At 42.4% G+C, this 12964-nt stretch overlaps 1 protein-coding gene across 1 annotated transcript; it reads right to left on the bottom strand.

Moving 5' to 3' along the window:
* Positions 1-439: 439 nt before the first annotated feature.
* LOC129868658 (arylsulfatase I-like) lies at positions 440-8814 on the bottom strand. Its single transcript, XM_055942828.1, has 2 exons — positions 8096-8814; positions 440-5537 (listed from the first exon to the last, which is right to left on the bottom strand). The coding sequence occupies exons 1-2, from the start codon at positions 8401-8403 to the stop codon at positions 4127-4129; spliced, it is 1719 nt and encodes a 572-aa protein (XP_055798803.1). The 5' UTR covers positions 8404-8814; the 3' UTR covers positions 440-4126.
* Positions 8815-12964: the final 4150 nt, after the last annotated feature.

The following is a 12964-nucleotide window of genomic DNA, read 5'->3' as shown; positions in this document are numbered from 1 at the left end:
AGCACGCGTACTGGGGACACCGTGCGCTTTACCGCATAACACGGTGTCTTACCAGTACGACGCCTTCTACCTCCACGGTAAGCACGGGGAGTTGGCTCGGGTATCCTACCCGGCTTTGCCACACTCCTCGTGTGCCCCCCCCCAAGAAATTTTTGGGTCTTACTCACGGGCTCCCAACCGCGTCGTCGCGCTGCCTCCTCATACCAGCGCTCCTGGGCTGTGGCTGTCCTCTTCTCCTCCTTAGGACGGCGATATTCCCCTGGTTGAGCCCAAGGTCCTCTACCGTCCAATATCTCCTCCCAAGTCCAAAAGTTCTTATTGCTCCGTCGAGCATTCCCATACCGCTTGGTCACTGTATTTTGGTGGGTGATTCTGTCATAACTGTCGCTTTCCTCATCCTCAGATGAGGTGAGGAGAGAAGGATCTTCGGACCAAAATGCGGAGTCAGGGAAATAAGCCATTTTTATTACAAATACGACGTAGACTAAACGAAACAAAACACTTTCAAAACTTACAAAATAACAAAACGATGTTGACGCAACCTGAACATAAACTTACATAGACAAACGTAAACTCACGAACAGGAACGGACATCGAAACATAACGAACAGCCAAACAGCTCCAAAAGTGAATACATCGAACATAACGAAGACATCACAGGAGACAATCACCCAAAAACAAACAGTGCGAAATGCCCTACCTAAATATGACTCTTGATTAGAGGAAAATGCAAACCACCTGCCTCTAATCAAGAGCCATACCAGGCAAACCGAAACCAACATAGAAACAGGTAACATAGACTGCCCACCCAAAACACATGCCCTGACCAAAAACACATAAAAACTAACATAAATAGGTCAGGACTGTTACAGTTGACCATAATACACTCTACATGCATATCAACGTTCTGGAGTGGATCTCTGCTACTTATAGACAAATTATCCCATTTGTGACAGCCTGTATGCCTTCCCACCTATTTGTTTCATGTCTCTGGTAGCACACACAAGTCAGCATGGACAGAATGCAAGAGTAGACTAATATTTGTCGTATTATAATAATTCTCATGTGTCAAATTAGCCTATTGCCATGGTCCATGCCAAGGTGAGACTTGCTCTCCTGTATATCTGAAATAATTGGATGGTGAAACTTGAATACAGCCAACCAGAAAAGCAACGCAAAGCAATTCTGGCATTCTTGAAAATCAAGACAGTCCTTGTCCTGCAAAGAAACATCATTTTTTTATAGTTGAAAAATAGATTTAGCAAGCAGTAGGCATTTACATATGTGGAGTGGAGCTTTATACAGTGCCTTCAGAAAGTATTCCTACCCCTTGACTTATCCCACATTTTGTCGTATTACAGCCTGAATTCAAAATGGATTAAATCACACATCTACACACAATAACCCATAAAGAAAAAGTTTTAAAGTGTTTTTTGAAATATTTGCACATTTCTTGAAAATGAAAATGAAATACAGAAATATCTCATTTACATAAGTATTCACACTCCTGACTCAATTCGTATTAGAATCAGCTTTGGCAGCGATTACAGCGGGGAGTCTTTCTGGGTAAGTGTCTAAGAGCTTTGGACACTTGGAAAGTACAATATTTGCCCATTATCCTTTTCAAAATTCTTTAAGTTCTGTCAAATTGGTTGTTGATCATTGCTAAACAGCCATTTTCAAGTCTTGCCATAGAATTTCAAGCCGATTTAAGTCAAAACTGTAACCAGGCCACTCAGGAACATTCACTGTCTTCTTGGTAAGCAACTCCAGTGTAGATTTGACCTTGTGTTTTAGGTTCTTGTCCTGCTGAAAGGTGAATTCATCTCCCAGTGTCGAGTGGAAGCAGACCGAGCCAGACCGATTTTGCCTGTGCTTAGCTCCATTACGTTTCTTCTGTATCCTGAAAAAACTCCCCACTTCACAATTACAAGCATTCCCCTAACATGATGCAACCACCACTATGCTTGAAAATATGGAGAGTGGTACTCAGTAAGTGTTGTATTGGATTTGCCCCAAACATAACACCTGCATTCAAGACCATTTTTTTTTTTTTGCAGTATTACTTTAGTGCCTTGTTGCAAACAGAATGCATGTTTTGGAATATTTTAATTCTGTACAGGCTTCCTTCTTTTCACTCTTTCAATTAGGTTAGTATTGTGGAGTAACTACAATGTTGTTGATGCATCCTAACTTCTCTCCTATCACAGCCATTAAACTCTGTAACGTTTAAAAGTCAACCTTGGCCTCATGGTGAAATCCCTGAGCAGTTTCCTTCCTCTCTGGCAATTGAGTTAGGAAGGACGCCTGTATCTTTGTTTTGACTGGGTGTATTGATACGACAATATAAAGTGTAATTATTAACTTTACCATGGTCAAACGGATATATATTTGTATTTTTACCCATGTAACAAAACAGTAGGTGCCCTTTTTTGCTAGATGCTGGAAAACCTCAGTGGTCTTTGTGGTTGAATCTATGTTTGAAATTCACTGCTCGACTGAGGGACCTTACAGATAATTGTTTGTGTGGGTTACAGAGATGAGCTAGTCATAAAAAAAACATGTTAAACACTATTATTGCACACAGAGGGAGTACATGCAACTTCTGTGAATTTTTACTCCTGAACTTATTTAGGTTTGCCATAACAAAGGCAAAGATTACATATTGACTCAAGACATTTCGGGATTTTATTTTTCCTTTATTTGTAAACATTTAGAAAAACGTAATTCCACTTTGACATTATGGGGTATTGTGTGTAGGCCAGTGACAAAAAAATTGACATTTTATCAATTTTAAATTCAGGCTGTAACATTTTTATTAATTTTTTAAAGTCAAAGTGTGTGATGAATCATTTCTGAAGATACTGTAGTTATGTGATGACATCACATGCCCCACGTACCTTCGAAATTATTCGGCAATCATCATTTATTCGTAAAAACACAGGTTACATCATTTGTCGCAATAAACAAAGAAAGACAAAAGAAAAAACCCACCCCTGTCGAATGGATAAACATTTTGTTGATCTTTAGGACATTTATCCTATAGCTGCAGTTTCCATTACACATGTTGCAGTGTTATTTTGCGACATAGCTTTTGCTTTGTAGTATAAACTTAAATGGAAACCTGCCTAACATGCACATATTTCTCTTGAAAATTAATCATTACTTTAAAACGAGCATAAGATCCCACTCTGGAACTTAGATATGCCCATTGAACATATTATGTTCAACAATAGAAAAATTTGCCAAATCAAAAATGGTACATTTTACATGTCTATATTTTACAAAATGCATTAATTAATGTAAGACAATTATAATTTAACTCCAAATACTACTCATATTTGCAGAGCAAGCTGTAAAACACTTTCGAGTCTTTAAGCTGCAATCGGTCCATTGTCCATTTGCAATATTACAATAGCAAAGATGTTTTAAAACAACGAACACTGTTTTTTCCCTCAGACATCAGCACATCATTGCACGCGCGATAGAAAAGTATAGTATGTACTAACGATTATTTATTTTTTTACCACAATTCTTGACGCTAGTTTCTTCAAACCAAAACCAATGCGCTTGGGGCGGCCAATGGCTCTGTTTTGCCTATCGCGGATCACAGCTTTAAAAAGAGGCCCAGGTAAGGCCAAAAAGATACAAATGTCAAATACACGTCAACAATCCTTCCTTCAAAGGACTCTTCTATCGATTAAATGATATGAAAATCCCCAAAATCATGGGCTTGTCTTGTTCTAATTTCATGAAGAATCACCCATTAGCTTCTGTTTGATTTGAACAGTTGTTTCTTTACTTAGATAGTTTCAAAATAATAGAAAACAAACAGGTCAGTTCATGTCATTACTGCTGAAACAACCCCAAGTGAGTAGGTCAACATAAACATGTTGAATTCACTTAGCTACACACTACAAATGGATCAAATAGAAAATGTAATAAACACAATAGAACCCAATAGTCCGACATCCAAAAACCATATGAAAGCACACTCAACGAGATGCAGTGTAGTAAACATCATTTTCCATTGTCACACACACACAAAGTGTTTGCTGGCTCAGATTATTCTTGCAGTGTAAAATGTATAGGCTACTTGTGACTGAGTGTCATTGACTTTCCCACCTCATATTCTATTGGACATTATCCTTGTATTCAGTTTCTTGAAAAAGGATCTCAGTTTGCACAGCTTGCATTTCTTCTTCTTTTTATTCCTCCCTTTCTTATAGACCCCGTTCCATTTCGGCTCGTCCTCGTCCCCCCCGACCCAGGGTACCCAGGCCCCCCCGTTGCGGTCTGGATTGGCCCGGGGATCGTCGGTGGGGAACCTAACAGGGACGGCAGTGCGGTTGTAGTAGGCCAGACGTGCTAGCAGCTTCTTGACCACATCAGGCCTCTGCACAGCCATGTCACTGCGTTCATAGGGGTCTCCTGTGATGTTGAAGAGCCACACAGACTTCCCTGTTCCCTCAGTGTTCCGCTCCAGGTTCCACCAGCTGCCTGGGAAGTTGGCCAGTACCTGTGGTGGGACCCAGTCTCCATGGCCCGGGTCCCCTGTCAGCAGCTTCCAGTCCCCCACCCGGATGGCAGCTTGGACCGAGGTGTCCCACACATGCTGGGCCTCCTGTCCAGACGCAGACGCCAGGCCAGAGCGCCGGTGGAGTGGGTCAATATTATGGAGGATCTCCAGGCGTGGGGACTCTCTGCCCTCACTGATGGTTGGCCATACATTGTAGCCGTCAAGACCCTCAGTCAGTGACACGTTACCCCCAGCCAGACCAACCAGGGTTGGGTACCAGTCAGTGATGTGCAGGAGGGCCTTGGAAACCCTCCGCTTGTGACGCAGCAGGGGGCTGTGTACGAAGCCCACCCCACGGACCCCTCCCTCCCAGTAGGTCCCCTTACGCCCCCGCAGGGGCCAGTTACTCCCCCCAGTGAACGGCTGGGCACCGTTGTCAGTGGAGAAGATGAGCACACTGTTGCGGTAGTAGCCGTACTTGCGCAGAGCGTAGGTGACATTGCGTACAGCCTCGTCGACGATGGACACCAAGGCTGCGTACTTCCTTCTGGCTACGTTCCCCATCCCGCGGTAGGGGTAGATGTAGGCCTTGGGCGACTGCAGGGGTGTGTGCACAGCCTGCAGAGAGAGGAACATGAACAGGGGCTGGCGGGACGGGTCGTGAGTGGACAGGATCTTGCGTACCCTCTGCGTGTAGAGGTGGGTGGAGAACTTGCCTCCACGGCCCCAGGCCACGGTCTCCCCCTCATGGAGGTCGTAGCCACACAGGCCTGGCCCGTCACAGGAGCCATACGTGTAGTAGTCCACACTGCCCGTCAGAGAGCCAAAGTAGCTGTGGAAGCCTCGGCGCGTGGGCAGACACTCCTTCCTGTAGAAGCCAAGGTGCCATTTGCCCACCATGTGAGTAGCGTACCCCGCTTCCTGCAGCCGCTGTGGGAGTGTGGTCATGTCCAGGGGGAGGCAGTTGGGCTGGCGAGGCCGGATGATGGAGTGCTGGAGGCCTGTGTGGATCTGGTATCTGTGTAGGGAGAAATAATTTCCAACAGCTAATCTTATTCATCTTCATTCATTGTGTAAAATAAACCCATTCAATGCTGGAGCTGATCAATAGAGTCATGATGGTGAGAACACTCTTATTGAAGATGCACTTTCCTCACAGATAAGTGTGCTGTGCTCTACCAACCATTAAATTACTATGTGGTTGGCAAAGCTTGTTTTACAGCCTGACTGCAGCTTTCAAGACATTAAAGGCAATTCATTAAGTCAATTAGTCTTGAAGGAAACTCTTCTAAACATTAGCATCTGTTTTCGGGCCAGAAGTGTGCAACAGCTTGTCACCCACCAGGGAAGGAGAAGGGTACTGTTGGGATACTTTGCAAGGATATGGGTGAGCGAGCAAAGGAATGTCGCAGGAATCAGAAGAACGAGTATATCCCCCTAGTGAACTATAGTGAACACTGATGTTGAAAAGGTGCTGCGGCCCACTAACAGAAATACCAAAACATTCCAGGTAAAAGAAGAGATATTGAAGTTTTCATCAGTCCTGAACACGTACCTATTTATATTACCGTGTAGCACTTCAGTTACATTGTACCACATGAAAACACTTGCACCTTGTCCCTATATGACGTTTGTCTGGCCACCCAGGTTCTTAGCGTGGTCTGATATCTGGGTGGTCTACACTGCAGTAAGCAGACACACTCCACTTCCTTCAGACAAGTCCCTTCCTCCCACGACCAACACCAAGTCCAAAATGAGCATGTGGTGAGAGAGAGTCCACTGAGAGTTCATGTAATGGGTGACGCAGTGCAGATATACACACACCTATACAGAAACATTCCCATGGCTCTTTTCTCTCTCTTCATTCCTCACAGATTTAACAGTCAATAGGATGGTTATTAGGCCTTGGCCTTCTGTCCACATTTCTTTCAGGCACATAGTGAGTGTGTCATGTCCTCACTCCTCCGCCCAAAAAAACAACTGGCTTGCTCCTATTCATCCCCCTCCCCTGTGGGTTGTTCCTTAGCTGAGAGTTGCTGGGGAGAAAACAGCTAATTCAATTCTTCTTAGAAGCACTCTGGAGATTCCGACTCTGGGGTGAACTGTTTCTTTGCAAGAGAGATCCCCTGGTGACAGGCTACCAACCAACCCCATTACACACACACGCGCACACACACGCACACACAGACAAAGTGCTCTGACGGCCCCACAGCTATTGTTCAGGATGCAGTGCAGCAGCTGCGTGGTATGTCAACTTCACCACTCAAGAACAGTCGGTCAAGCAAACCCTGCCGTGAAAAAAGTTCCTAGCAATCCATTTTCACAAACTGTTTCCACAAACGTACATTGTCCTGGTAAGACCTCCCCCAAGTTGTGAACTTGAAGAGATGTTAGGACATATCAACAAGTACAACCTACTCGGAGTACTATGATAGAGGGAATATAGCCCGTGTTTGTTTCAGACACACAACTTTGAGGAGGCAAGGACTCCATCCAAGCATTTGTGTCGTTCCCTTTCAATTATTTTCCTACCCTGGCGCTCATATGGTTGTGTTTATCCAGTCTTTAACAGCCCTCATCCATTGTTTCACAATTACTGGCCTCATCCTGCAGCTCTCCACGTTGCTCTCAACAGCAGATGTTTCTACTCATGTACCCTGGGTAGAAACAGAGGTATCTACTACAGCAATGATCTTCCCCAACAGTGTACAGCTCTTTCCTGGTAAGTTATAGTAAAATAAGTGACTATTTGGCAAATGACAGTATCCCTGACCTCTATTGTAGATGTATTCAATCTCTGTTCAATGTCTGTGGAAAACGAAGAAATTTGGTTTCGCTTTCCCGACTCGCCTTCATTCGCTGAGAATTCCTAACCTTGTGAATGATCCTCTAACTCATCTGTTATGACATACTGTCGATGCCAGCAGTAGTACTTCCAGTAAATGTTACGGTTGCTCTGGATGAGTCAGCTCAAGGGACACACCATTAGTGCAAACATTTAACAGTTGTTTTCAGTGCTGAATGAGACACTTCAAAGTACTCTACATATGTTAGGGCACTGCATAGTTTAGTCTTTTTTTTATTTTTTTTACCTTCATTTAACTAGGCAAGTCAGTTAAGAACACATTTTTATTTACAATGATGGCCTAGGAACAGTGGGTTTAACTGCCTTGTTCAGGGGCAGAACGAGAGATTTTTAGGGACTCTGAGTCTTAGGGACTCTTAGGCCCTAAGGGGCACACAAGTTGGCTAACAAAGGAATGCATTGTACCATGCCTGCACATATTTATCACCAAACGCAACCAGCATCTTGATCAGGAGATGATGCATTATAACGTTTTGTGGTTTCTCTATACTTGTAATTACATTTACATTACATTTAAGTCATTTAGCAGACGCTCTTATCCAGAGCGACTTACTTACTTACTCACCTGGCTGTACACTGTCATTGCCGATAATGTTGCCTACATAAAACAATTCGTGTTATGTTTAATCTGTGATCAAGAGAACCAATTACAAGCACACCTTCAAGGATGTCCGTGTCAAAACGCCTGATGCTGAGGCTTTTATGCTTACCTGCCCGTGATCAACTGACTGCGTGACGGAGTGCAGATAGGTTGAACATAGTAATTCTCCAGCTTCACCCCCTCCGCGGCCAGTTTGTCCAGAGTTGGAGTCCGAATGTCCGGGTTGTGATAACCTATGTCATTGAAGCCTTGGTCATCCGTCAGTATGAATATAATGTGTGGTGGTTGCTTAGGCTCAAACGTAATAGAGGCATCGTTTTGAGTGTGCTCCTCCACTTGATTCGGCTTGATCCAGTCCATGGATAGGTAGCCAAAACTTAACAGACTGACCATTGAGAGGCTGGTAACTGCGTGCATTTTTACTGATTTTAGAGTGTACTTGGACAGAGTCGTTAGGGTACTCGCACTCTAGTCTCTGGTTTTTCTTTTTGTATTACACACATTCTTGAAATAATACGTATACACACGCGCGTAATTGATGATCCTAGGCTGCAGAGTGGAAACATTGTTTCTGCCGCAGATTCTCATTCGTCATCACGACGGTCTTCTGCGTTTACAACGTCCAAGCTTCTCTTCTGTAAACTTGGCCTCTAAACTTTGAAAGCTACTACTGCACATTATAAAGTTGCATCGTTTCCAGGCACGCTGATAACCATTCCCTAGTCCCCACTAAACACTGGCCGGCCAAGTATGGTTTGATATTTACAGTAGCCCACATTAGCCTATCTTTTCCACTATTTCTCCTCTCAGTGGTTGTTAACTCCGCCCGCGTCTCATCACCGAACATGAAACAAGACCCCTTCATGGACCCACCCTCTGCCCCTGGTACAAGAAAAGCCCGGTGCGGCTCATCTCAAGGAAAGTTGCCTAGACCCTGCATTGAAATAAAATCATTTATTTTACGCAACAAGTTTTTTTAAACGAACATAAATCAAAAATCTCGGATTATGGATAGAATCACTTTATTATTAAAGTTAGAATGGGAGTAGGCTAAAGTGAACATACTACAATTAGGCCTTTCTTGTGCTCAAGTATGCCCATGTTATTTAAATAGCCTGTCTGCATTTCAAAAGTTCTACGACAGACTTTATATGTCATGATATGATAATAACTCTAATATTTAAAGACCGAATGGGAATAGGCAGGCTTCAGTCAGCCTACATGTAGGCTTATGTTGTGGCTACTGCTGTATTCCAAAGGTTGTGTGATGGACCCTGCCCTTTAGAGAGGAGAATCATGAACCAGGACGTCTACCTCCTAATCAGTCTATGTGTGCAGTAATCTAGCACTACATTATATATCCCTTTATAGACTCCATGCCCTCGGCTAGGATGCGGCTACAAAGAGAAGGTTCAGTTGAAGTCGGAAGTTTACATACACTTAGGTTGGAGTCATTAAACTCGTTTTTCAACCACTCCACAAATTTCTGGTTAACAAACTATAGTTTTGGCAAGTTGGTTAGGACATCTACTTTGTGCATGACACAAGTCCTTTTTCCAAAAATTGTTTACAGACAGATTACTTCACCTATAAATCACTGTATCGCAATTCCAGTGGGTCAGAAGTTTACATACACTAAGCTAACTGTGCCTTTTAACAGCTTGGAAAATTCCAGAAAATTATGTCATGGCTTTGGAAGCTTCTGATGGGCTAGTTGACGTCATTTGAGTCAATTGGAGGTGTACCTGTGGATGTATTTCAAGGCCTACCTTCAAACTTTGCTTGACATCATGGGAAAATCAAAACAAGTCAGCCAAGTATAAAGACCATGGACCACGCAGCCGTCATACCGCTCAGGAAGGAGACGCGTTCTGTCTCCTAGAGATTAACGCACTTTGGTGCGAAAGGTGCAAATCAATCCCAGAACAACAGCAAAGGACCTTGTGAAGATGCTGGAGGAAACAGGTACAAAAGTATCTATATCCACAGTAAAACGAGTCCTATATCGACATAACCTGAAAGGCTGCTCAGCAAGTAAGAACCCACTGCTCCAAAACCGCCATAAAAAAGCCAGACTACGGTTTGCAACTGCACATGGGGACAAAGATCATACTTTTTGGAGAAATGTACTCTGGTCTGATGAAACAAAAATATAACTGTTTGGCCATAATGACCACCACTATGTTTGGAGGAAAAAGGGGGACACTTGCAAGAACACCATCCCAACCATGAAGCACGGGGGTGGTAGCATCATGTTGTGGGGATCCTTGCTGCAGGAGGGCCTGGTGCTCTTCACAAAATAGATGGCATCATGAGGAAGGGAAATTATGTGGATATATTGAAGCAACATCTCAAGACATCAGTCATGAAGTTAAAGCCCGGACCTCAATCCTATAGAAAATTTGTGGGCAGAACTGAAAAAGCGTGTAGGCAAGGCGTATAGGCAAGGAGGCCTATAAACCTGACTCAGTTACACCAGCTCTGTCAAGAGGAATGGGCCAAAATTCACCCAACTTATTGTGGGAAGCTTGTGGAAGGCTACCCAAAACGTTTGACCCAAGTTAAACAATTTAAAAGCAATGCTACCAATACTAATTGAGTGTATGTAAACCCACTGGGAATGTGATGAATGAAATAAAAGCTGAAATAAATAATTAACTCTACTATTATTCTGACATTTCACATTCTTAAAATAAAGTGGTGATTCTAACTGACCTAAGACCGGGACTTTTTACTCTGATTAAATGTCAGGAATTAAAAAACAAGAGTTTAAATGTATTTGGCTAAGGTATATGTAAACTTCCAACTTCAACTGTATGTGGAAGGTTGATGGAGAATCAGATTTACCTGTCACTTTTAGAGGCCCCTGCAATATACTTCTGTGTTCACATGGTACGCTTCATGCTGTCAAACCAAACACACACACACTAACAACAGTGGTGTAAAGTACTTAAGTAAAATACTTTAAAGTTCTACTTAAGTCGTTTTTGGGGTATCAGTACTTTACTTGACTATTTATATTTTTGACAACTTTTACTTTTACTTTTACTCCACTACATTACTATAGAAGATAATGTACTTTTTACTCCATACATTTTCCTTGACACCCAAAAGTATTTTTTTTTATGCTTAACAGGACAGGAAAATGGTCCAATTCACACACTTATAAAAGAGAACATCCCTGGTCATCACTACTGTCTCTGATCTAGCGGAAAATAGAGATGGTAGGCAACAGGGAAATGTGTCATGTTCCAAATACTTAATTTGTAAATTATGTCTGGGTGTTGGAGTGTGCTCCTGGCTATCCATAAATGTAAAAAATAAAAAGTGCTATCTGGTTGTATTAATATAGGGAATTTGAAATAATTTATACTTTTACTTTTGATACTTATGTATTAGTTTAGCAATTGCATTTACTTTTGATACTTAAATATATTTAAAACCAAATACTTTTAGACTTACTCAAGTAGTATTTTACTGGATGACTTTCACTTGAGTCATTTTCTATTAAGGTATATCTACTTTTACTCAAATATGACAATTGAGTACTTTTTTCACCACTCCCTAACAAGTACATCCCTCTTCCCTCTATAGCCCTAGGCACAATATTACCTTTACAGTGCAACTAAAGGTTTCCAAAAGTTCATCCCATTTCACTCAACACAAAGCAATGATTTTGCTGCCTCACCGCTACGCCACCCCCAAAAAGGGGGCATAGCACAATGTCAAGTGTCAAGAATCCACCAACGTTGCCTGATCTATGCCTGCAAATGTTTTCTTTATGAACTGTTTTCTTTTTTTGAATAGGAAGTATGCCTGTGTACCTAGGATAACCTTGTTGACCAGCCCCAGTGCAGCGGAGGGTCTCTGCTGCCATGGAGTTAGCTTTAGCTCCAGTGTTAGTGTTTAACTTGGCTGCAACTGGATATTTATGGTCCACCTGGGCATTGGGAAACAGACAGTGGTTTCTTTTACCGCTCTGTAGCATTCCACCATTGAAACATTAATTTACTCTCTCCGTTTTCCACTGGAGAGGGAAGTGCCTCCGATTATTTACCTTAGCTCATAAGAGCTGTCTTCCATAGTTTCGTGACTGAGGCTTTTGAAACGTTCTGTTTTTGCCTTCTGTCCTTCAAAGTCCTTTCCTCCCACACTGAAAAAGGAAATAGGTATTTGTAAGGAGACGCAGCAGTAACAACGTTAAAACTGTACAGCTTTGTGAAAGGGAATGTTCCAACAAAACAGAGAGTATGAAAGTGAACTACTGATTTTCTATTGAATTGATGGACTAATCGTCCTCGGTGGTTGAAGTGTGTATGAAGTCACAGGATACGGTGCAAACATCTGCTTTGAGAGGGAGTGTAGTTGTGACACTCACAGTATTTGAGATCCAATATCATTTTTACTGAATGGCAGACAATGATCTGCCAATGATCCTTCATGTTAGAAGATCTTCCTATGTTTAAAGTGGCGGGGCCAGAGGAATGAGCAGTTGTCATTGGTGGAAGGAAAATAGAGGAGGACAACAGGGAAACGTGTCATGTTCCCGACATGAAAAGGACAAGACTATGCCCATGTGGTTAGCGTTCATATTTACTCTACTCACTGAAACTCACACATCTGTTCCAGCCTTATCTGACGGTTTTGTCACGATATACATACAGAGAGTAAATAAGACAAAAAATGTTATTAATGGTTCATTGACAATCATAGCGATATGGTTTAGTATAAGAAGATATTTCTAGTCACATGAACCAGAGTTTGAGAGTCTGTTGTTTGGTTGGGCTGATTTAGACCGCATCTATTCTTTACCGGAGCCAGACTCCAGGTATGACATCAGATTAGAACATGTGTTCTGCGATTAGTTGTTCTTGTTTAGTTTTATTTTGTATATATGCCAGCTAAAATCTGATTTGTGTATACAAAAGCACGTAACAAAACAATAACATTGTAACACAGTAGGGAAGTTAGGGACTGG

Source organism: Salvelinus fontinalis, chromosome 13 (assembly GCF_029448725.1).
Source record: "Salvelinus fontinalis isolate EN_2023a chromosome 13, ASM2944872v1, whole genome shotgun sequence".
Taxonomy (NCBI): Eukaryota; Metazoa; Chordata; class Actinopteri; order Salmoniformes; family Salmonidae; genus Salvelinus; species Salvelinus fontinalis.
Note: the sequence above shows the minus strand (reverse complement) of the source record. Positions and strands in the feature narration are given on the sequence as shown.